The sequence below is a fragment of the Sphaerodactylus townsendi genome, linkage group LG06 (genome assembly GCF_021028975.2).
Source record: "Sphaerodactylus townsendi isolate TG3544 linkage group LG06, MPM_Stown_v2.3, whole genome shotgun sequence".
NCBI classification, from domain to species: Eukaryota; Metazoa; Chordata; class Lepidosauria; order Squamata; family Sphaerodactylidae; genus Sphaerodactylus; species Sphaerodactylus townsendi.
The window spans coordinates 43,316,209-43,340,240 of NC_059430.1; the positions used below are offsets into that span (position 1 = coordinate 43,316,209).

A 24,032-nucleotide genomic window follows, 5' to 3' on the forward strand; every position below is an offset into this window, starting at 1 on the left:
TCAGATACAGTCGTTCAGTTCTTATTGAAAGTCAGCTGGAGTTGTGGTGTATAAGGCTGCATTAAGCATTGCTAATAGCCTCTGTGCAGTAAGTTCAACTTAGGTATATGCAAATGTACAACAGAAAAGAGAGAATGCAAGGAACGCTTTTTTAACTTGTACTTCACTGCAAAGGCAATTCTAACTGGTCAGATCATAGGGACTTTGTGAGACATAAAGCTGCCTTTTTTTTTTTAAAAAAAGAGATAAACCTGTGTAGTTACATATTTGAATACAGCAACAATAAATATGGATCCAAAATTCATTATAAAGTTGGAATCATGGTGACAATAAGATTTCATTCGTGGGAGTCCTTCCAGAAGTCTAAAATTGTAGTCTGAGAAAGATACATGGATGTCTTTGTCAAGACAGGATGCTAGTGTATAGTGTATAGATTTTTAATGCGGTGGGTTCGGGGTGTGTGAGCATGTCTCCCCAAGCCCTGCCCCCGGCCTTAGTGCTTATAAAAGCAGCTCTCCGAGGCCAGGGACGGCAGACTCCACTGCCCTGCCCTGCCCTGCCCTGCCCTGCCCTGCCCTGCCCCGCCCACCCCGCCCCCTCCCACCGGCTGGGCTCCTAGCCGGCAACCAGCAGTCCCTTCTGCCCTCCCCTCTGGGCAGAGGAGTAGCTAGGGAAAATGGAACCCGGTTCAAAATCTGAGTTTCTGGAACATTTTGCCTTTCTGTGCTCCTCTTTGTGGTATTATAGCATCACTACTGAGGTGGATTAAGTTAAAAGATGATCATTTGGTGTCTGCTGGATTTTACAGCTAGTGGGAATTTGAACCATTCCACCTTACTGTGCCCCACCCTGGGATCCACAGTCTGTCCTGGTTCTTCTCTGCCACCATGCATGCATTTGCTTGAAGGTGCTGACAAACTGTTACAATTCAATTTTCATATTCTCTCAGGTTTTTTTTACGGGGAGTGGGGAGGCGTCTGAATGAAATGACAGCATTGATAACTTGTTGAGAGTAGAATGCCAAAGCCCTGGTGATACTTTTGGCAGGAGAAGTGGCTGAGTTAGTGGGGCCCAGGCCATTTTCTGGTTGCAGTGGCAATTCTCAGTGCCTTCAAACACAGTCCCTTCCCAATAGAATCCCAGTTACAACAGTGCAAAGGGGGGGGGGGATGTGGCAGTGCAGGGACAAGAGTTCATAAATGTTTGTTTTCAAAATTAAAGTATGCTAAACTGAAATAGCACTTCCAGCAGATGAGTTTTAAAAAATAACAACAAATATTAGGACTGCAAATAGGAAACTGCATGTGGAAATGAATAATTAATGAATGGATCAGAGCAGGGCAGAGCGCACAGGCTGTGACAGCAGAAAGCAGTCTGGGCTGCTTGAGAGACACTCAGTTGAACACAGAAGTTCCCCAAAGCCTGCCCTGATCCCAGGCTGCTGAGCCTGATGCTGCTGGGAAAGCGGCAGGAGCCAGCCAAGCATGTGTTGGGTGACTGGGGGTAGGGGGGTAGGGCTGGGGCTGGGTGGCACCAGATCAGGAAATGTTAAATTAAGAAGACCTTAGGGAGGGAAGCATAAGCTTGTAATTGTGTGTTGTTAAAGACGATAGTATTAAATAATGCCAGTGGCAGGGCTTTTTAAAAGAATTCTGAGATTGACTTCCGTGGGGGTGGGAAAGCAACTGTAGACAGTGTATTGTATGCCTTTCTCCAGTGCTTGATAGGGGGAAGGAAGCAAATGGAAATTATTAATTTAATCAACCCTACTACTAGGAGGGAGGGAGGCAATGGCAGGGACAGGCAATGACTGTGTGAACCTGTCATTGAGGTGGGAGAAAGAGAAGAGAGAGGATGGCTCACATTCTCTAGCATTAGTGACTGGAAAGAAACAGCTTAATTAAGTTATTTTTTTAATTCATGTGTACCCCACCTTTCTCCCCAGTGGGGACCCAAAGTGGCTTCTCTAATCTCCTCTCAGTGTAATGAAGCAGGACTTATTGTTGCATGAAGTGAGACTTATTGATGAGTAAACATTCTTAGGCTTACATTAGGGCACAGTAAGCTAGAGTGCCCATGATGTCTCCCTGCTATGCTGCCCTTATTTGTGGGCATGATCCAGCCGAGGAATGCAACAATGCCTGTCTTCCTGGGCCCTTGCAGCACACTCCCCATAAGTGAGACTTAGCAAAGGGAAAGGAGGAAAGGAGGAAAAGGACCAGGCTGCCCTCCACGCTGACTACCCGCTGGAGCCAGGGGTACTTCCCAGGATATACCACAGTACTGCAGGCAAATGGATGCGAGGCAGCTCAGTTGGTGGCTCCTTTTACCTTTGGCATCCTAAGTGATTGCAGAGGGCCACTTTGTGCATGGTCCATTCCAGAGTGCAGGATTAGCAGGGGAACGAAGTGCTCTTGAAAGTATGGTGTAGAACCACAGCTATAATTCTGCTTCAGGGTGATTGCTGTACAAAATATCCTGTGTCTAATAGTCCCTCTAACTGGAATTTAGGGTATTGGAGATTTTTGAACAATAAATTAGGGTAGTTACTCATTTCTGTGTGGCGACTGGGCATGCTGTCTCTAAGGTAATTCCTCTATTGTCCTTCATTCCAGCTGTGCAGTTTTGTGGCAAGGAAAATGACATTTTTTCCTCTATGACATGTTTAAGTGCTATGTGGAAGGCAGCTGTGTGAATTTTATGGCACTCTGGATAGTGTCACAGGCAATAGTGATAAGCAACATTACCACTCTTCCCCTTGTTCACATCATTTTATATGCTTTGTAAATTTACATTTTTTTCTTTTTGAGAGGCTACTTTTACTTTTTATTTTAGAGGATTACCCAAACACAACACTTATATATTCTTTTAAAAAATGTTCTAAGCACAAGCAATGCCCAACATTTTTGGGAAGGATTTTTTTTAAAAAATGTGTTCTTTAGTTCTTTGAAGTTTGTGTCCTTCCTGTTTCTTCTCTTCATTGGTAACATGTGCCTGTCCAATGCTTTGTTAGAAGCAATAAAGATGAATAATGTCCCCATCCAGTAGGACTCTTCTACTGCCTCACTCCTGTCATTGTCAGGGGAATTCCTCTCTGCCTTCCTTGGTAACTTATTAATTTAAACTTATTTGTTGAAATTGTTTCTTGAAAAATCAGAATTAGCAATAACTGTCATTCACTGTTACATCTCAAGTGATGTAACTATTGGCACCATTTACGGAGCTTCCAAACCAGAGGTCAAACCCAACTATGGTTAGCACTTTCAGATGCATTGCTAATGAGAGTTAATGTTAACCAAGGAAGGAATGAGGAGCAGCACATGACCAATAAGATGCTCCTAGTTGCCAAAACCTGACATCTTAACTGCATATAAGAGAAAAGTATATCCAGTTTTTAAAATAATTTTCTCATAGAAAGGCCCTCAGACAGCAGCAGTTGTTTGACTAATTGTGCTTATCCTTTGGTCATTTCAGAGCCTGGTGGTCCTTCTTTTACCATTGGCAAAGCTATCTGGTTATTGTGGGGCCTGGTATTCAACAATTCTGTGCCAGTGCAGAATCCCAAGGGAACTACTAGCAAGATCATGGTGTCTGTGTGGGCTTTCTTTGCTGTCATCTTTCTGGCCAGTTACACTGCCAATTTGGCTGCCTTTATGATCCAGGAAGAGTATGTGGACCAGGTGTCTGGGCTGAGCGACAAGAAGGTAATGCATTTATAACCTGAAAGCATAATTTTCTTAACATGAAAGCCTTGTCTTTCCTTCCAAATTTCAGTTGCATCATATCGAGCCAATTAATAATAAAACCATGGTGCAATTTCTGGATGATGATGTTAGTAATAAAAATTGTTACAAGTGTGCTTTCTGCTAATCATTTAAGTTGTTTATTCTTATTGTTATAATCGAGATCCAGACTTCTCAGAGGATAATGTGCATGTTTCCATAGTATTTTATTGAGATCTGAGAAGCTGCCCAGAGAGCTGCAAGTACTGAATAACACTTGATAAAACATCAATATATATATTTCTTAACTGAGCAAGACAATATAGAATGGGCCTGCTTCCATCAAAGTTAGTGCATCATGGACAACTGTGAACCAAGAGATTAGTTTCCTCAAAATCCTTTTCTCTCTCTCTGGCCTATTATGCATGCAAGACTTACCCTGCAGCTCTTTTTTTCTCAGTGAATTTTTCCAGCAGTTTTCAGTGCTAACTAGGGATTTTCCCGCTGCAAAGCCAGCCACCATTTCCCTTACCCACCATTTATCTTGTTGCCTGCTGCTTTTTCTCTCTCTTTGAAAAAAAAAAAGAAAACCCTTCAGGCTGCTCTGCTGGCCAACAGTAGGAGGAACTGCTGTTGGGTGGGCAGGGGAAGATGGGAGGATCAAGCATAGCAAAGTGAGCTGAACACACACTACTTTCTCAGTGAAGAGAAGGGAAAAGTCACACTTTAAGACATTTTGGGAGCCATGGGGCTTCTCTGATCTGCGATACCGTGGTCCAGGAGGAGGAAAATGTGTGTGCAATCAAGAATCTGACCTAATGGGACTGTACACTCACTGTGGGGCAGACTACAAGTGCATAAATGCTCTCTCTCTCTCTCTCTCTCTCTCTCTCTCACACACACACACACACACACACACACACACACACACACACACACACACACACACAACACACACACACACACACACACACACACACACACACACACACACACACACACAAATTGTTGATCCCCTTGGTTCCCGTCTGGGGCAAGTGTGAACTCTGCCTGTTTGTTTTAGCTATCTATTACTTGGTAATTCAGTTTTTATAGTTTTAGGTGAGGCATATCACTATTATTCTATATATGATTCTCTCTTCACAAATTGGATGGAGTGAGGCTGAGGCAGTGATTTACCCAAAACTACTTGTTTGGATGTTGAACCATTTCCTTTCACTCCCAAGCATCTCCCTAACAACTGTATCACATGTGTACTCTGAACCTATGTGTCTGAATGAGTTAAGTAATTGGGGGGAGGGGTATAGTTTGCTGCAGATGAATCAGTCCTGAATTCATAAAGTCCTAGATTCCAAGTCCATTGGAGCAATCCTAAACACCCTTCTAAAGCTAGTGAAGTCAATGGGCTTAAAAGATGTGACTCTGTTTAGCATTGTACTGATCATCTAGCAAAAGCACATCCTTATCTTTAAATACTTGTACAGTCTTGTTTCAAATCAGTACGTTTCTCATTAAAGATAAGTACCTGCTCAGAGGGGAGGAATGATCCTAAGCATACTTTCTGGGAAGTCATTGTCTTTAAAATCAATGAGATGTGCTTTTTAGTAAATACGTTCAGGACTGATGAAGTGACAGGCAGCACAATCCCTTTCTCAAAACACTATGAAATGTTTTGAGGTACTTCAAGGTATTCCTCAACTGTAAACTTTAAAGGTGCATAGTTATCTCAATGGGTTTTTTTCATAGAATTCTCTGTATCTGGATGTCTCAACCTACTGAGCTTTGGCACTTTAAATAGAGGGAAGTTCTACAGCAGCTAGAAAGTAACAAAAATAGAACAGACTTGTCCAAGTTCACATTGAAAGTCTGTGATAGGGCAAAGAGTTACAAGCTTAGATTTATCAGGGTGCATTCTGACTTAGACTTTTTAAATTTTAATTTTCCTGCACTCTCCAATAGAAGCTATTTTGCTAGAAGAAAATAGACTGATTAGTTCTAAAACTATGAATGTTTAAGGATATTGATGTGTGATCTATTTTTGCCTTTTCTGGATTTTCCCGCTTTAAATTTCTACTCAAAGTGGAAGAGCTTAAAACACTGGTGTGATTGTGATGTCCTTTAGCTCTGACTCATCTCTCATAGGATCCTCTATCTTCTACTATGCTGCAGGGATTAATGGTGGTAAAAACTTGTAATGGGACTCTTCAGGATTAGTGAGAGTACAGATGTGTTTTTTTCAGTACCTTAAGAAGATAAGGCCTAGAAATGTGCACAGAGTAGACATGCTGACTTTTTGGCTTGATTGACTCCTCTTAGAAAGGGTGGGTGGAAATCCTCCAGTGTGCTGTGCTTCATTTGTGATGAGATGGGGGAGAATTCTTAGCATGTGATTGAAAGAGTTTGATATTGTATTCAGTAACTCTGACTCTTCCTTAACTGTAAAGTCACATTACTCTCATCTATTCTCTTTCTATGATGTGATATCACATCAGCTGGTCTGTGGTCCCACTCCCAGGCTGTTTGCTCTCCAACCTTTTTTCATATAAACGACATGATTTATTTTTGCTGTGCAAATTATCTGAAGGCCTTGACTGTTTTCCATTGCCACCTGAGGAGGGGAGAAGAAGGAAGAGAGCCCACAGAGAAACACAAGGCAATTGATTGTGGAATTAAAACTGGCTGCCACTTGTTTATTGATATGCTGGCAGAGGTGCAGCATAGGGAACCCTTGCTGCCTCCCCCCCAAGTGACGAGTGCTGGGGGAAAGACCATGGGAACCATTTGGACACTGGCCTTTGAATGAATCTGCCAGCTAGCAGCCCCCACCTGGGCATGCAGCATCAAGGCTTGCCACATTCCTAAGGTTCCTTATGCCTCCTGCTCAGTAATGGGGAGGGCCAGCACATGGGCTCCTCCTCCCCAGAACAGATGCACAATCTGCCAAAGAGCAAAAGGACATTTCCTTGCTCCTTAACTGACCACCAATTACACAAAGAATACTGTCTGCTGTGGAGCCAAATGTCTATGCCCTACTCCAAGAGGCAAACCCCCATTCTTTTGGAACAAAGCTGCAAGGTGAAAAGAGATGTCTGCCATGCAGGTTCGGCATCTGGGCCAATGCTGTGCACACCATCAGCCCTTGAAAAACACCCCAAATCCAAAGCTGCCTGAGGCGTCGCAGTGCACCTGGAAGGCCTTGCTGGGCAAAGAGACGACTGCCAGAGATAAACCCTGTGATAGTGGCAAAGGAATTCCAGCCGTTCAAGTGAAGTGTCAGCCAGCCCAACTTTTCATCTGCAACAGTAGCTCTTCAGATACTCATGGAAACGGACATGCAAGACATGTAGGCCCTTCCCTTTCTTCCCCCCAAACAAGTGTTCAGTGGAATGTGCGTGATTTAAGGGCTGTCAGGTCACTTCCGACTTATGGTGACCTTATGAATTAATGATCTCTAAAACATTCTATTGTTAGCAGTGATGTTCAGGTCTTGCAAATTGAGGGCTGGGCTTCCATGACTGAGTCAAGCCATCACGAATTCGGTCTTCCTCTTTTCCTGCTGCCTTCAATTTTTTCTGGCATTATTGTTTTTTCCACAATCAACTTCCACAATCTTTTACCACAATCAGCTCCTGGTCTTGTTTTAGACAAAATAATAGAGCTTCCACATTTTCTTCTTCCAGTTATGTAATCTAGCTAATCTCTGTACAGGCCATCTGGTGATGCCCATGTAGACAATCATCTGTTTGGTTCCCTGAAACATGTTCCCATTGAACAAATTGTTGCCTGCACAGAATTCTATGAGTCACTCTCTGGCTATATTTTGTGGCCCTAGCCCAAATCTGCCAACAGTATTTGATTCTTCTTAGCTCCCTGCTTTTGCTTTTCAGTCACCTGTGATTATCAGCACATGTTGTTTAGATGTTTAATCAGTTTCTTCCTGGACACTTGCATAAAGCATTCATGTTCTTCCTTGGGCGTTTTCCCACTTACCTTTTGCTGCGCACAAGTAGCGCGGGGTCCCCTGCGCCTCCCCACTACAGGGACGGCGACAACGCAGCCGCCCCGACGCTGCTGCTGTCGCGCCCCCTCAGCCTGCGTTATTGCAGGCGCTCTTTGCAACGGCGCCTTTTGATGACCCCGCGCAGAGCGCAGAGCCGGGGCGCGCACCACAAATGAGAGAAGCATGCAGCAAGGCGGAGGCGAGGTAAGTGGGAAAACGCCCCTTGTCAGAATCCGCACTTGGGGTGTGAACTTGAATAATGGTTAAGTTGATAGGCTTTCTATAAATTCTGATGGATATCATTTGGTCAGACTTTGCATTATAGTCCCTGACTCGATATTAGAACAACTCTATTTCTTCTGTGATTGTTATTTTCAGAGCAAAGTGCTTTGTCATTTTTTGGCCGAAAATGTCCCAATCCAGTCCACTTAAATTCACTCATTCCAGGGATTGCTATGTTCAAATGTTTGCTTTTTTTGTTTTATGATTTTGAGCTTCCCCTGATCCATACTTTTCACATTCCATGTTCCTATTATATGCATCAATATTTTATGTATCTATGCACATCAGCTGAATATCTTTTCAGCTTTGGTCCAGAAAACAGCTATTTGCAGTTATCCTCAGCTATTCCCCAGTAGTTGATTGAATGCTGTGTGCCCTGGGGGCTCCATTTTCCATGTTTGGTTTTTGTTTTGGACTATCTCGTAGGGGTCTGAGGTAAGAGATGAGCAGAAGTGGTTTACCATTGCCTTCTTCTGTGCTGTACTAATCAGAGTTAGCTGAAGTGGTTGTGCCATTGGCTGCAAAAGATCTGCTGCCAGTGTCTCCTTTCATTGCTGATGCCTTTTGACAGAGTCCTCAAGTGGAATACTGCCTGTGAATGTGGAGGTTTCTTCTCTGTATCATGACTACATAAATATGTGCCATCACGTCACTTGGAAGGGCTTTCCAAGGGAAATGAGAAGCAGAAGTGGTGTGCCACTGCCGTCCTCTGCAGAGTCCTCCTTGCCAGTCTTCCATCCAAGTAGTGGCCCTGCTTAGCTTTCGAGATCTGATGAGATTCAGCTGTACCATGCCATCTTCACTCCCCATCATGACTAATAGCCATTAGTAGATTATTCTCCACATATTTGTTTAATCCTCTATTAAAGCTATCTAATCCCATGGCCATCAGCACATCCTGTGCCAGCACATGCCATAATTTTATGTATTTATTATTGGGGGGGGGGGGGGTTCTTAAACTTCAGCATCTTACCTAGCAGTCTAATTCTTTTTCTTCCAGAATCTAATGACTATATTTCTCAGTAGTAGTGGTGCAGATTTGTGCCATGACCTCAGATCTCTCTCTCACACTTGGAAGCCTATTTAGTGGCATATGACATCTGCAGTTTTCTTGCCCAGCAAGCAAACTATCATTTGGTCAGAATGCTCATAATGAAACTCCTTTTCAATATTCCCAATCTCTGACTAACCCAGTATCCTCAATGCAAGACAATGTACATTAACTGAGAAACAGGTCCCTTGTGAAGGATCATTTCCTGGTTCCTCAGTGACACTCCCTTGCTCTAAAACAGTAACACTCACTGTGGCTCTTCTGAGCAACAGTCGCTACTGTTGTACCTGCCCCGTGTTTTAGGGATGTGGACAAGGCCATTGCCTAGTAGGGCTTATGGTTGGCAGGTGATTCCCACCTTGAAACAGCTGCTGCTAGTGGTACTGAAGGATAAGTAAACTGCAAGCCTCATGTCAGGGATGGAAATAACAGGCCCATCCTCTACCACAGCCTGCTGACACAACCTCTGTGCTTTCATTCTATCACCTAGCCAGCTGCTGGGAAGACAGCAGGCCCGCCACAGAGAAGAGAGATTAAAACTTCCGCCATGGCAGCCACCCAGGAAAAGAACAAGCTAGCCACAGTGTGGTGGTGGTGGTGGTTTAACACCCTGACTTGGAGCTTCTCTTCAGAACACCCACAGTCTGACCTGAGCAGGTTCTGCAGTGGGAACCTTGAGTGTCCTTTACTTCCACATCTGGTTTCTTCCTCTCTCCCCAGAATGACGCAACTACGGGCCAGATCCAATTGAGTGAGATGTACAGAAAACAAGACAAGTGCTTTGCCAGTCCTTCCCCCACGTCACCCATATAAGTCGTCAGGTGGCTCTTTGGGTGATAGTAATGGGGAATGTGACTCTTCATGAGCTGTGGACAAAGTACCAGTGTTCAAAGACCTTCATTCTCATGCAGCCCTATGAGTTATCAGGTTAAGAGTAGGATTCTTTTACTGTATCATCAAAAGTCTATGCACTGCCTCCCTCTTTCAGCACTTCCAGGTAAGCCACTCTGCTTGAAGAGCCTGGAGTTGCCACACTGAACCCACACATAGTTTCGATCAGGAAAAATGTGAATGATGTACTCATCCTTTTTCATGCTTCAGATGTAATAGTCAAAGACTGAACATGATTATATTTCTGCTTTTCTGTGCTCCAGACAAGAATAGAGCTGGGTTAGATTCTGTATATTTCTGGTGCACATATGATTATGATGAGACTTCTGACCAATTTTACCATTAGCATTGTCTACCCATGTGTTGTCCCCTGTAATTAATCATACAAGGAAACAGTTTGATGCAACTGATAAACTGCACATGCTCGTAGGTAAGGGGGGGGGGTTCTCGGGTTTGAACCCCCCCATTCATGTCCGAAGCTCCGCCCACCCGTTTGTGGGTTTTTAAAACATTTTAGTGCTTTTTTGGTTTTTGGCCTGCATTTTTTGGGTTAGCAGCACCAAACTTTCAGGGATTGTTTGGGGGACTCTCCTGATGATACTACCCAGGTTTGGGGAGGTTTGGTTCAGGGGGTCCAAAGTTATGGACTCCCAAAGGGGGTGCCCCCATCCTCCATTGTTTCCAATGGGAGCTGATGTAGTTCCTGAACATCTGGAGAGCCGCAGGTTCCCTACCCCTGCCCTGGACCAAACTTCACCAAACCTGGTAGATATCATCAGGAGAGTCTCTTACTGATACCACCCAGGTTTTGTGAAGTTTGGTCCAGGGGGTCCAAAGCTATGGACTCCCAAAGGGAGTGCCCCATCCTCCATTGTTTTCAATGGGAGCTAATAGTGTAAAGGATTCAATAGTGTTGATGGTGAAGTAACCTTGAGTGCATTCCACAGCCCGGGCGATGGGCCAGCTTCATCGGCGGAGACTTTATCTTTGCGCGGGAGATGAAGACTCCGTTCCCATGGGAAGCAGGAGGGGGGATGGGGTGAATGGTGTTATAACCTGTGCTTCTGGCGGGAAGTGTCATTCCTGCCACTACGTGGTCACGTGGAGCTTTCTAAAGATGTCTTAATAAACGGGACTTTTACACCCAAAAAAAAGCTTCCTTTTTATTTCTGCTTCTATGGAATTCCTTACATTGTGGCAGGAATCTTTAATTCATCTATATTCCTAGTGCAGTGGACCTCTGGTGTCTTGACATGGAGAGGTTGAATGTTACATTGCGGAAGAGTCGCGGTAGCTCCCCCAAAGAGGGCTCCTTCCCGACCTTTCCCTTTGGATCTGGAGGAACCCGGCAGGAGAACGAGCAATTCGCTGGTGGCTCTTTCCCGCCCTCGATATCATGCACGAAGTCTTCCTTTTACTCACGTTGGAGCGAGGGTCGTGACGAAACGACCATGGGGACTTCCATGAGCCGTTTGGGGCGCTGTCTATGGATCGAGCGCCTGTGGATCGGATCTCTACCCGTTGCGTGTGGATTACAAACCTTTCGTAGATGCAACCTGTCATGGAGGAGGCCGGGCCTGACTACGCTTTCATTGTGGCAACCCCAGGGAATCCATTGAGGCGATTCCTGGACTGCGTATTTTGGTGGATGCTCCCAAAGAACCACCACCGTGGCATAGCACTGGGGCCCGTCCGAGAAGGATACTGGGACTAAACCTGGGATTGGGAGGGGTATCCGTACCGTGCCTTCCGATCGGACCCCCTGATCCCGGACCAGCGGCCGCGACTCTAGAGGTGCTCCGGGGAACCACCGGTGGCTCACTGGTGTCTCCGATGTCTCAGCTTCCAGATGGCGAAGAATCGAAGAAAGCCTGCACTCCCAGCCGGATCTGTTCCCTCTCCCTCCGAAGGCTGAGACCTGGGATGAAGAAGTGGGGCTTAACTCGCAAAGGGATGCCCAAGAAGCATGGACCCGTGGAAGAGCGTCAGGGGCTATGGGAGGAGGAACGAGGGCACAGTTACGCAGCAAGATGCGCGAAAGCCTGCAGCCCGGGACCCGGGGGGAGCGGCATCGCAAAGAAGTCCAACTTCGAAGTTGGACCGTGCCAAAGATGCGCTCCAGCCAGACAATATGCTCCAGAATCCTGTCGGTCCATGATAAAGTCCTGGAACACTCCAGACTGGATTTACAACGGCAACGCTGAAAGCGTTCAGGCTCTCGCGACGCAAAGCGAGCTCACTGAAGCTATTAAACGGGACGAACTGGCTAAATTGGAACGAGAAAAAGCTGCTCTGCATGCGCACCAGGATGCATTGACCCGCAAGGAAAGGAAGCGGGCTGAGGTGGAGGGGAGCTAAGGGGCAGCAGATCAGGAAGCCCCAAGTTGGAGTTTATGCTGTTACTGACCACGCCCGAGCGCCAGGGGCTACGATACCTGGGTCCTGCCACTAAACGCCAGCGGCACCGCCAGCGCCGATTCCGGCCCCCCCGTACAACAGCTGCCTGCCCAACCTGCTCAACCCATAACCGCCGCCCCAGCAGGCGCCAAGAGTTGTGGAACGGGGCTACTATCGGCCCCCGATACCAGCCCGTTTTGATGGGACCGCTTCCAAACTTCCTACTTCATTTTGCAACTCAATGCCCACTTGGAAGACTATGATGATTTATACCGGTCTGAGCGCGAAAAAATACGGGACATCGGCTCAGTCCTGGATGGGGCAGCAGCCGATTGGTTCGTGACTCTTTTGGATTTGCAAGACGAAGACTTCTCGCCGCGACGGTGCCCGCATTCCTCCAAGCCTTAAGAGCGCTTCCAAGATCCAGGCGCCGAGAATGAAGCTATCCGCACCATCAAAACTATCCAGCAAAGGCAACCGCCCGTTTGCAGAATTTGCCCGTGAATTTACGTGCGGCGGCTGCTCGACTTCCTCCTGAGTGGCCTGAACGCATGAAATGCGAATACTTCTCGGATGCTGTGGACGGCAAGCTGCGCGGAAAGCGGTGTTTTTAATTCGGGTTCCTCGTACTATTGCAGATTGGATCCAGTTGGGGTCCCAGGTGGCGTCTCGTTTGGAATACGCTCGTGCCGGAGGCCGCCCATGCGCCCAAAACCACGCCACTGTGCCCACTCAAGCCAAGCCCAGCCGCCCCTACCGTAAAACCACCTCTGAACGCCGCCGCCCGACTCGGGGTTGTGTCTTTACTGGGCGCGAGGAGGGCCAGGGTCATCTAAGGCCGCCAACTGTCCCCAAGAAACAAAACCAACGCGGCCTCCAGCTTCGTGGCACTTCCATCTGCCAAGCCACCTACGCATGAATCGGGGCCGCCTCCGGCTGGGCTGCGTCTTAAAGCTGATCATCGAAGGCGACCCAGAGGAGGGGGAAGCAGCTGTTTGCTCTTTCTTCAGCCCCATGGACATGGATTGCCCGACTCTGACGCGTGAGTGAAGGCAGCTCCCATTATTACCTGTCCAAGCGTTTCTGGCCAACTCCCCGCTAAACACACTTCGCATATATAGCTCCTCGGCCCTTGTGGATTCTGTGGCTGCTCCCACTGTGTTATCATGCACCCAGGTGGCAGAGGAGACTAGAGTCTGGACCAAATTCTGGCTAAGCCCATACCATTCACTCAAATGGACGGCAGCCCCCTCGGGAGCGAAGGACCGGCCCAGTTCAAAACACAGCCCGGTTCTCCCTCCGTTGCGCCGACTCATTTGGGGAGAAAATTAGTTTTATTTTGGCGCCAGTGGCCAAACACTCCATAGTTCTGGGCATGCACCATGGATTTATATATTACATGAACCAAAGTTCCATTTGGAAAGAACGGATCTTAGAATTCACTGACCCTCCCTGCGGTGGAACACATGAATTGGGGGGAAAACCCAACAACCCAGCGGGAGGGAAGCTTCTTCTGACACACCCCCCTCCCTGGCTTCTTCTAAGCGATTGCTCGATTCTATTGGCATCCCACCTGCGATTATCATGATTTAGCCAAGAGTTTTTTCAGGAGCAAGAATGCGATCAGTTGCCACCCCACAGAGACACTGACTGCAAAATCGGTTTATACAAACCAGAGGCGCAACTGCCCAAAGGTAGAATTCTACCGCAGATGAGTCCCCAATGAGGAGAAGGAACTCCGTGGCCTTCTTGGACAAGAACCTCGCATTTCAGCGGAGTTCATACGTGCGGGCTACCAAACACACACACGCTGCTCCCGTGCTTTGTTTGTAAAAAAGAAAGATGGGTCTTTCACGGCTTTGCACAGATTATGTCGGAGGTCTCAATGCGGTCTCTCTGCATCCAATAAATATATCCTTTGCCTTTGATCAAAGGACCTTTTAAGATGCAGTCGGCAAAGGGCGCATTTTTACTTAATTGGACTTACGAGAAGCTTTCTACTACAGGAGTCAGAATTGCTTGAAGGCTATCGAACACTTGACTGCGTTTAACACAAAGTTTGGACCAGTTTGAATGCTTGTATAATGCCATTCCGAGGGTTAAGTGGGGCCCCCGATTTGGGCTTTTATGGCCCACTTATCAGCGAAGTTCTCCATGATTTATTGTACCGAAAGGGGAGTTGGCTGGTATACTTAGATGGCGTTTTGGGTTTTACTCACAAACCATAGAAGAGCATGAAACATTGGTTCGAGAGGTATTGAAAGCGGCTTGCTCGACAATTTCTCTCTTTGCCAAAACTCTCCAAAATGCTGTTTTCACCAGACCTCCATTGACTATTTGGGTTACCGGATCTCGCCGGAGGGCTTGAAAATGGATCCTGCTAAGATTGACGCCAGATCCTCCATAATGGCCTGCCCCTCACCAACCGCATAAAAGAGCTCCAATCTTTTTTCTTGGTTTTGCTAATTTCTCATCGTGACTTTATACCCCAATTCGCTGAACCGACTCTCGCTCTCACAGACCCCTTACGCACGAAGGCTACAGCTCCACTCTCCCCCAACCCCGGGGCCCCCCTTTCCTGGCCCGAAGAGGGTCACACAGCCTTGCAACTCACTTAAAAGTCTGCGTTTACCACCGAACCCTATCCTAAAGCACCCTGACCCAGATCTCCCGCTTTTGTGGCGTTGCATTGGATGCCTCGGACAAAGCACTTGGCGCAGCCCTGTTGCAGTGCAGAAAATAAAGATGGTAGGCTGGTTCCGTGGTGCTTATTTGTCTAAGAAATTCTCTGGTGCTGAACTCCAACTTCTGGACTGTAGGGGATAAAGAGACTGCGGCCATTAAAGTAGCACTCTCCACTTGGCAGCCACTGGCTGGAGGGGGCTAAACACCCCTTTCAGGTTTGAGTGGGATCACAAAAACCTGGCAGCTCTTTCCACCACCCCCCCCCACTCAAGATGTCCGCCAAAACAACTTCAAGTAATGGGCGATTTCTTTTCTCTCGTTTCTCTTTTACAGTCCATTTTTTCCCCGGAAAAACCAATAAACTGGCTGACAATGGCGGCTCTCGCGCCTACCCGAGAGAAGGGAGGGGTGGAGCTGCCTTCTGGTGACATTCCACGCGACTGTTCTCTCCCCCACTCCCAGTTGGGAGGGGGCTGGCTGTCAAATGCCCGAGTCTCAAGCGTCCACTCCTCCCTTCACCCCTCCCATTCCCTAGTCTCGTCTCTCCTTTTCCTCGCGGGGGGGAACTTCGAGGAGGCCCGAGAGGGCTGCCACGAAAGCCTCCAGCGAAGAAGAAGGTGACTCCCAATTGCGTTTGGAAAATGGAGTTTGGCGGAGGGGGGAATGTTGGAACATTACGTCGCCTCCCCTCCGCTAAGCAGGTTCTTGAGACTTGCCCACGATGCCCTTCGGCTGGACATGTTTGGCTTTCTTGAAAACTCTGCATTTTGGCCCGGCCCGACAATTCTGGTGGCGCAATGCTTTCCAAGCAGACATTGAGGCATACATTAAGGGCTGCTTTCGGGTTTGTGCAGAAGCCACAAAACCATCCCGGGAAAGCCCCATGGACTGTTGGAAACCTCTCCGGTGGCCTCGCGCCCTTTGGGAAGTCATCTCCATGGATTTTATTCATGCCGATTTTGCCCGAAAAGCCATGTGGCAACCTGCGCGCAGTTTTGTGGGTGGTGGTGGGACTTATTTTCTAAACAAAGCCCATTTTATTCCATGCTGCTTCCCATCCCCTCCGGCTCCTAAGTTGGCGCGACTGTTCCATTCCAACATGTTTAGCCCGTCTCCTAATTTCCGCCCCGTTAAGGTGGTTCTCCGACCCGGCGGCCCCCAATTCATTTGCAGAAGAAGTTCTGGAAGGCGTTTTTGGGGTTGTTGAGGGGCGCCCGGACCCGTCGCCGCCCCTACCACGTTCAAAGTGGCGAGCCAGCGGAGAGAGCGAAACAGAACTCCTAGAGCAGTATTTTACGTTGTTACACACCAACTACCACTTCAAGACAATTGGATGCGTAGCTTACTTCCGTTCTCTATGGAGTACGCCTATAACAATGCTGCGGTTCATAGCAGTACAAAGAAAACCCCCTTTAGCAGAAATTGCAGTAAGTCTGGTCGCTCCTTCCCGCCGTATTACTTGCCACAACTACCAGCGGCAGCTTTGGACCCTCCAGAGTTTCAACAATGGATTTCATCCCTGGCCGAGGGATGGAAAAGCGGATCCAGACCGCCCACCAACAAAGCTAAGGACTCCCAAAAGCTGCAAAGCGGATAAACACCTTTCGGATTTCCCTCTGCGTGTGGGCGGCTTGGGTGTATTTATCTACAAAAAATCTTAGAGGCGTGCATAAATTTTCCAAACTTGGCAAAAGATTCGTACAGGACGCTTTTCCAGATTACTAAAGTGATTAATGATGTCACTGCCCGCTTTAGATTTGCCTTTAAATCTCCCCTTTAGTAACGCATATCTATCCTGTCTTCCATTCCAGCTTGCTCAAGGAGGCTCCCGCTTCCGATGCCTTCGGCACGCGACCAGCCTGGAGAGGCCCCCACCGACTATTAATATTGATGGTCACAAGCACTAATAAAATTCATTGGCGCTTATCCTGGACTCTCGCTTTAATACATGGCGAGCGCTTGCAATATTTAGTCTCTTGGGTGGGATATTTCCTCTGGGTATAATCAGTATGGGTTTATTCGAAAATATTGACGCCCCCACCCTTATTTCTGCAACTTTCCACCGCGCTTTTCCAAGATACCAAACGGGTGAGGGTCTTCTTCTTTAAAGGGAGGCAGAGTGCTTCAAAAAGGATTCCAATAGTGTTGATAGGTGGAAGTAACCTTGAGTGCATTCCACATGCCCGGGCGATGGAGCCTGAAGCTTCATCGGGCCCGGAGACTTTATCTTTCGCTTGTGAGGAGATGAAGGACATATTATCCGTTCCCATGCCAGAAGCAGGAGGGGGGATGGGGTGAATGGTGTTATAACCTGTGCTTCTGGCGGGAAGTGTCATTCCTGCCACTACGTGTACGTGAGCTTTCTAAGATGTCTTAATAAACGGACTTTTACACCCAAAAAGCCGTTTATTTCTGCTTCTATGGAATTGGGGGCTACACCTTTGAGGGTCCATAACTTTGGACCCCCTGAACCAAACTTCACCAAATCTGGGTGGTATCATTAAGAGAGACTCCTAAAGATACCCTGAAAGTTTGGTGCTTCTAGCTTAACCATTGCACCCCTGACAGCAGGCACCCCCCAAATTTCCCCAGATTCTCCTTTTAAATCCACCCCCTTCGGCATGGATTTAAAGGGAGAATCTGAGGTCCTCAGTTTAGAAGAAGAATAAGAGTTTGGATTTATATCCTCCCTTTCTCTCCTGTAGGAGACTCAAAGGGGCTTACAATCTCCCTGCCCTTGCTCCCTCACAACAAACACTCTGTGAGGTGGGTGGGGCTGAGAGAGCTCCGAAAAGCTGTGACTAGCCCAAGGTCACCCAGCTGGCATGTGTGGGAGTGCACAGGCTAATCTGAATTCCCCAGATAAGTCTTCACAGTTCAAGTGGCAGAGCAGGAAACCCGGGGTTCCCTCCAGATTAGAATGCACCTGCTCTTAACCACTACGCCACATTGAAAGTGATGCTGTTTCAGGGTGGGGGATAATCCACCCCAAAACAGCATCACTTTCAATGTTGTTTAACTAGGGGCCCCAGATTCTCCCTTTAAGGTGGATTTAAAAGGAGAATTTGGGCTCTCTAAACGCCATTGAAAGAGATGCTGTTTGGGGGTGGATTCCAGCATCACAGCAGCTGCCGGGGGGGGCAAAAATCAGATTTTGCACCAGACTCCATTTTCCCTCTACGCCTCTGCCCAGAGGGGAGGGGGAGGGCAGGGCAGGGCAGGGGAGTCTACCATCCCTGACCTTGGAGAGCTGCTTTTATAAGCGCTAGGCCAGGGGCGGGGCTTGGGGAGGCGTGGCTATGCCCTAGGGGCGGGTGGGGGTGTGGCCCCATCCCCGAACCCCCCCCATAAAAATCTATACCTACGTCCCTGAAACTGCACAATACTTCTCAAACTGTAAAAATCCAGAAATCTGCCATTGGAATGCTGCAATAAAGGTGCAAGGAAAACACAACAAACAATTAGCTTCTTCATGTAATAACACAACCTCTGAAAATCATTGCTAAAAATCATTGACCTCCTTGAAATACGGAACAGCGAAGGTTGAGGCTTTAAAGACCATTTAAGAATAGGTAGCGTTCGGAGTAGTGTGACCAGAGTGGTCTCTACCCAAATCTTCTACTGACAGACTCAATCCAAGCGCAGGGATGGATTTAGGAGTGGCAAGGGAGCAGATTCCCCAGATACTGGACAGACACACACCATTCCCCTGTTTAGGCTGCTGCTAGGTGGTTGGGGAGACTCAGTTGCCCAGCAAAGATGGCTTGTTCTGCAGCCCATGCCCCATTTTCCTGATTAAACTGCTGCTAGAGGGTGAAGGCACTTGATTGTATGGAAGAGATGGCTCACTCCATAGTGTGCTCGTGCCCTGTTCCCCCAGTGATGCTGCTTCTAGGAGGTGAATGAAGATACATTGCCCAGTAGAGATGGCTTGTTGTGCAGCACATGTCCCCTGTTCCACCAATTAGGCTGCTGCTAGGAGATGATGGGGGAGCACGCGTGTACCGTTCCCCAATTAGGCTGCTGCTAGAGTTGGGCAAGGCCCAGTCAAGATGAATTGTTCTGCAGTGCTTGTGCGCACCCTTTTCCCCCATTTAAGCTGCGCCCACCTTCCCTCAGCTGTGGCACATTTCACTGTCCCATCTGCAGGACCTTCCTATTCCTTGTCTTTCCACCCACCTCTTTCAAGGTCCATACACTGACAGTGGCTCTGACAGGCTTTGGGCACGTGGAACGGAGTGGGGTGGGGGTGGGGGGTGCAGTTTAGTTCACATTTAAAACACAGGAGGAGAAGAGTTTTGGGAACTGGTGATAATTAAAGGTTTTTAATTTCTGATGTACCTCTCTTTCCCACCCCCCTTCCTTGTACTCTTCTGAGGCGTTGCAAGCCCTAGAGCAGCCTGGAGTCAAATGGGGCAGAGGGGAAGAGGGCAGGTTCTTCTCTTGCCCCTCCTCAGAAACTGGGCCCTATGACAACTTCAGTCTTCCTAACATACCCACTCTGCCAGCCTGCTTTATCATAAAAGATTGACTCTAAGACTTCCAACGTCTCCTCTGAAAGGTTATCAGCCTACCCTCTGTAATTGCCAACCTTCTCTCTAGAAATTCAGTGCTTGCACTCAAAACAGTCTCTGAGTACTATAGGGCCTCCGAGACAGGTTCTCTTCAACTAGCACTGTGGAGATGCAAACCTTATCTGACCTGAGCTGACAGTGTAACAACTTTTTCTCTTTCTCTCTCCCCTCCCATCAGACTCTCTCCCCTCCCAGACCCACCCCCACACACAGACGCCCCCCCCCCCCCAAAACAGGCATATAGGGGATTGGTGACTGATAGAAAGTGCAGGACCTCTGCTCATCTGTCACAAGAACCTATAATGACTCTTAGATCACACAAATAAAGAATTCACCTTTTTTTGGTGGGCGGGGTATCCCTTAATTCTCTTGACACAGTCTAAATAATGGCTTTGAGGCTTATTTTTACTTTCTGCAGATATTTCCAAACTGGTTGTTGTTTTAGATAGCAGAATAGGTCTAGACAAATGGTTGTTCCGGTCTGACAGCCAACTCTTAAATTCTTATGCAGCAGCATTCTGGTGTTTGAAGACACCGTGTAGCCTAGCAACATGGTTCGTGTTGAATCTCCATAGTAACTTGGATGTAACAAGCTGTTCTGATCAGAGATCCAAATGATCAGAGAACAGGCTGTATAGCTCTAATTTACTAAGCATTTGTCTGAATATGGAGATTACATAGATTTGGTTTGTGATTAGAGGCTCAGGAAAATTATTGCCAAGTCCTTTGTGTTCATTTTGCTGTCAATAGCGATGTGTGATGGAAGGTTCATCTGCCAACTACATCGTTCCTTTGATTCCTCAGGAATCACTATTTCTAAAGGTACAATTTTTTGCTGTGTCTCAGAATTCCTTGGTAATTATTTCTGCATTTTTGGGTAACTCACCACTTCTTTTTTGGGTGCTTGTTTTGTGACAACAATATGAGATGCAAACAGTGACAAGATATCGCAGAACCCTTGCAGGTCAGATAAAGGATTGTCCAAGTGGAATTTATTCCAGAGGAATTGCTGCTTATCCAGTTGAGGAAACTTACATATAGCCATCAGCATATGTTAGGGCCTAATTAGATCAGATGGTGTTCCCAAGTCTGCCCAGGACTTGCCACCATTTTGTAGCAGTGAGTTCCCACTGGGAATCTTCTTTTAACAGCCTCATTAGCGCTCAGTTCTGGTTGAGACTGTTGTGACTTGGAGGGAAAAGGGACTCCTGCCTTCTCTTTGTGTCTTTCCAACTCAAAATGGTGATGGGGCATACAGGCAATAACACCCGCACTGTCATTTTAGGTCAGAAAAAGGGCATTGGGGAAACGGTCCTAACCAGAGTCAGGTCCTTGTGATGCTGTTAAAAGAGGTTTCCCAGTGGGAACTCACTGCTACAAAACGGTGGTATGTCCCTAGGGATGCTGTCTCATCTAGTTCAACTCAAAGTTTCCACAGTGGGTAAATAGCGGCTCCCTAGGACCATTTCCGATCAGCAAAATGGCTTGGAGGAATCTTAAGACCTCCCTCCAGTGACATAGGTATAGATTTTTAAGGGGGGGGGGGGTTCGGGTGCAGGGCCACGCCCCCTGGGATGTGGCCACACCTCCCCAAGCCCCGCACGGCCTCAGTGCTTATACAAGCAGCTCTCCGAGGCCAGAGATGGCAGACTCCCCTGCCCGCCCCCCCAGCTGGGCTCCTAGCCAGCAGCCAGCAGTTCCTTCTGCCCTCTCCTCCGGGCAGAGGCGTAGCTATGGAAAATGGAGCCCAGTGCAAAATCTGAGTTTTGCGCCCCCACTCCCCCCAGTGAGCAGCCGCTGTGATGCTGGAATCCACCCCCAAACAGCATCACTTTCAATGGTGTTTAAACTAGGGAGCCCAGATTCTCCTTTTAAATCCACCTTAAAGGGAGAATCTGGGGTCCCCAGCTAAAACAACATTAAAAATGATACTGTTTTGGGGTGGATTCTCCCCCACCCTGAAACAGCATCACTTTCAATGTTTAAACTGGGGACCTCAGATTCTCCTTTAAATCCATGCCGCAGGGGGTGGATTTAAAAGGAGAATCTGGGGGAATTTGGGGGGTTCTGCTGTCGGGGTGAAATTGTAAATCTAGAAGTACCAAACTTTCAGGGTATCTTTAGGAGACTCTCCTGATGATACCACCCAGGTTTGGTGAAGTTTGGTTCAGGAGGTCCAAAGTTATGGACCCTCAACGGTGTAGCCCCCATCTTCTATTAGCTCCCACTGGAAACAATGGGGGATGGGGCACCCCCTTTGGGAGTCCATATCTTTGGAACCCCTAAACCAAACCTCACCAAACCTGGGTGGTATCATTGGGAGAGTCTCACAACAAATCCCTGCAATTTTGGTGATGCTAACCTAAAAACTCCGCCCCCTGCAGGCCCCAAACAAAAAACCCAAAAAATACAAAACATCACAAACAGGGGGCGGAGCTTCGCACATGTAATGGGGGGTTGAACCCGAGAACCCCCCTTACCTTGCCTCCTTCCCCGCCTGCATACCATTCTGGAGATTAAGTTTAACGCACAGAATGCCTGGCTGACATCAGACAGAAATTCTTCATGTCAATCACATGGGGGATATAAGGATTTCATAAGGTGTGAATTGGTCTAAGTCACCCAAGTGATGCTGGCAGTTGGCATAATATCAGCATGTCTTGTTTTATTTATCTGCACTTCTACTGAGTTGCTGAAGCTCTGACATAGAAATGGGAGAATTTCCAGAGCAGATAGCCCTTTTGGTGCAGACGCTTCGCTGATCCCTTGCATGTCCCTGGCAATTCACTTTCTAGAGGGGGCTCAGCCCAGATTTAGCACCAGCTGTGCAGTCTGTCTGATTGACTTTGCATTACCAAGGCAGAGACAAAGGTGTCTGCTTCTACAGTAGACTACTCTTGTGAAAGCTATAGATAAGTGCTGAATCTCTCTGTGCATTGGTCCTCTTTGTCAATTAGGATAATTATATTTCCCAAAGTTTTGAAAGTAATGTGGAGAATACAAATATAGGACAATGGAGGAAAGAATTAGAGAGATGCCAAGTGAGATTAAGAATAGAAACTACCTATTGACCTAATTTTGTACACTGCTAAATCACACTTTAGACCAGGGGCATTGAACTCTTTTGTTATGAGGGTTGGGATATGACAAAAATGTGACTTGCTCAGACCAGGCTCATGTGTGTGTGTGGCTGCCTCAGCTGGCAAGCCCTCAGCAAGCTTGTTAGCCCAGATTGGCATTGGTGGGAGTGGACTGTTGAGTCTGCAGTAACCTCACCAGCCCACATGGGGAGAGGGGTTTCTCAGCTGACTTGTGAGCCCTCGGGCTACATCAGGGGTCTGCAACCTACAGCTCTCCAGATGTTCATGGACTACAATTCCCATCAGCCAATTGGCCATGCTGGCAGGGGCTGATGGGAATTGTAGTCCATGAACATCTGGAGAGCCGCAGGTTGCAGATCCCTGGGCTACATGTTTGATAACCCTGCTATAGACCTAAAGAAACATGCAATAGATTTAAAGTGCTGAAACTGATATGATATTAGCACACCCATTTACCATTATTCTGGTGAATGGGTTTTGTATATTTTTCCAAAACCTGCAAACTCTGTTTTATCAGAAACAATGGTTTTCTTAAAATGCCAACATTTTAAGACTGCACATAGGCAGTTGTGTGTTCCATGAATCTTTGTGTGTGTGCACATAGGCAGTTGTGTGTCACATGAATCTTTGTGTATGTGCACATAGGCAGTTGTGTGTTCCATGAATCTTTGCTGTGTAGTGAAATGAAAGGAGAACATATTGAAACTTCCTGGGAATTGCTGGGATTGTGCAAGATCAGGGGAAAGAGTGGGACCAAGACAGACAGTTACAAAAACAAATGTTATAGTGTTAAAAAACAAAACTTCCAAGTAGCCAATCTTGAGTCATTACTGTAAAACAGGACTAATATAAAAATAATATAAGAATAATTAAGGCTGAACTTTGTACCTTTAGTATTCAGATGTCAGAAGAAGTTTCAAAGTAAACTCAACATACCTAATTCTTAACGTGGTTCCATCTGTGGATACTTAAATCTGAAGACTGGAGCCATGAACAGACAAGGCATGTTCCTACTAACTTGAGAAAAGCCCCAGGTTTTCAGAAATATTCAAAATCTTTAAAAAAATAAATTGGGGGAGTTAACTTCCCCAATAATACAAACGGCATCTGTATCTTTAAGAAAGGTCTTCTCAAAGCCACCATGGGGGTTGCAAGATAACCACAACATATTCAAACTTGGTTTCTGTTAATAAAAGATAAGAGTGAGGGCCCCTTTGGGGGCTATTTTGACTTCCCAGTCTACTCCAGCTTATTGGGGCCAGCCCCAGCAGCAGCTACTGGGTGACTCATTGCCATGCAGTTTGTACTACTCTCTTGGATATGGTGGTG

General features: G+C 47.1%; 1 protein-coding gene across 1 annotated transcript in view; it reads left to right on the forward strand.

Annotated features, from left to right (window-relative positions):
* The window catches only part of GRIN2B (glutamate ionotropic receptor NMDA type subunit 2B), a 375,653-nt gene that overhangs the window by 323,173 nt on the left and 28,448 nt on the right, over positions 1 to 24,032 (forward strand). The window contains exon 9 of the mRNA XM_048499864.1: positions 3,475 to 3,704. Within this exon, the coding sequence (XP_048355821.1) occupies positions 3,475 to 3,704 (230 nt within the window). The remainder of the gene's footprint in view (positions 1 to 3,474; positions 3,705 to 24,032) is intronic.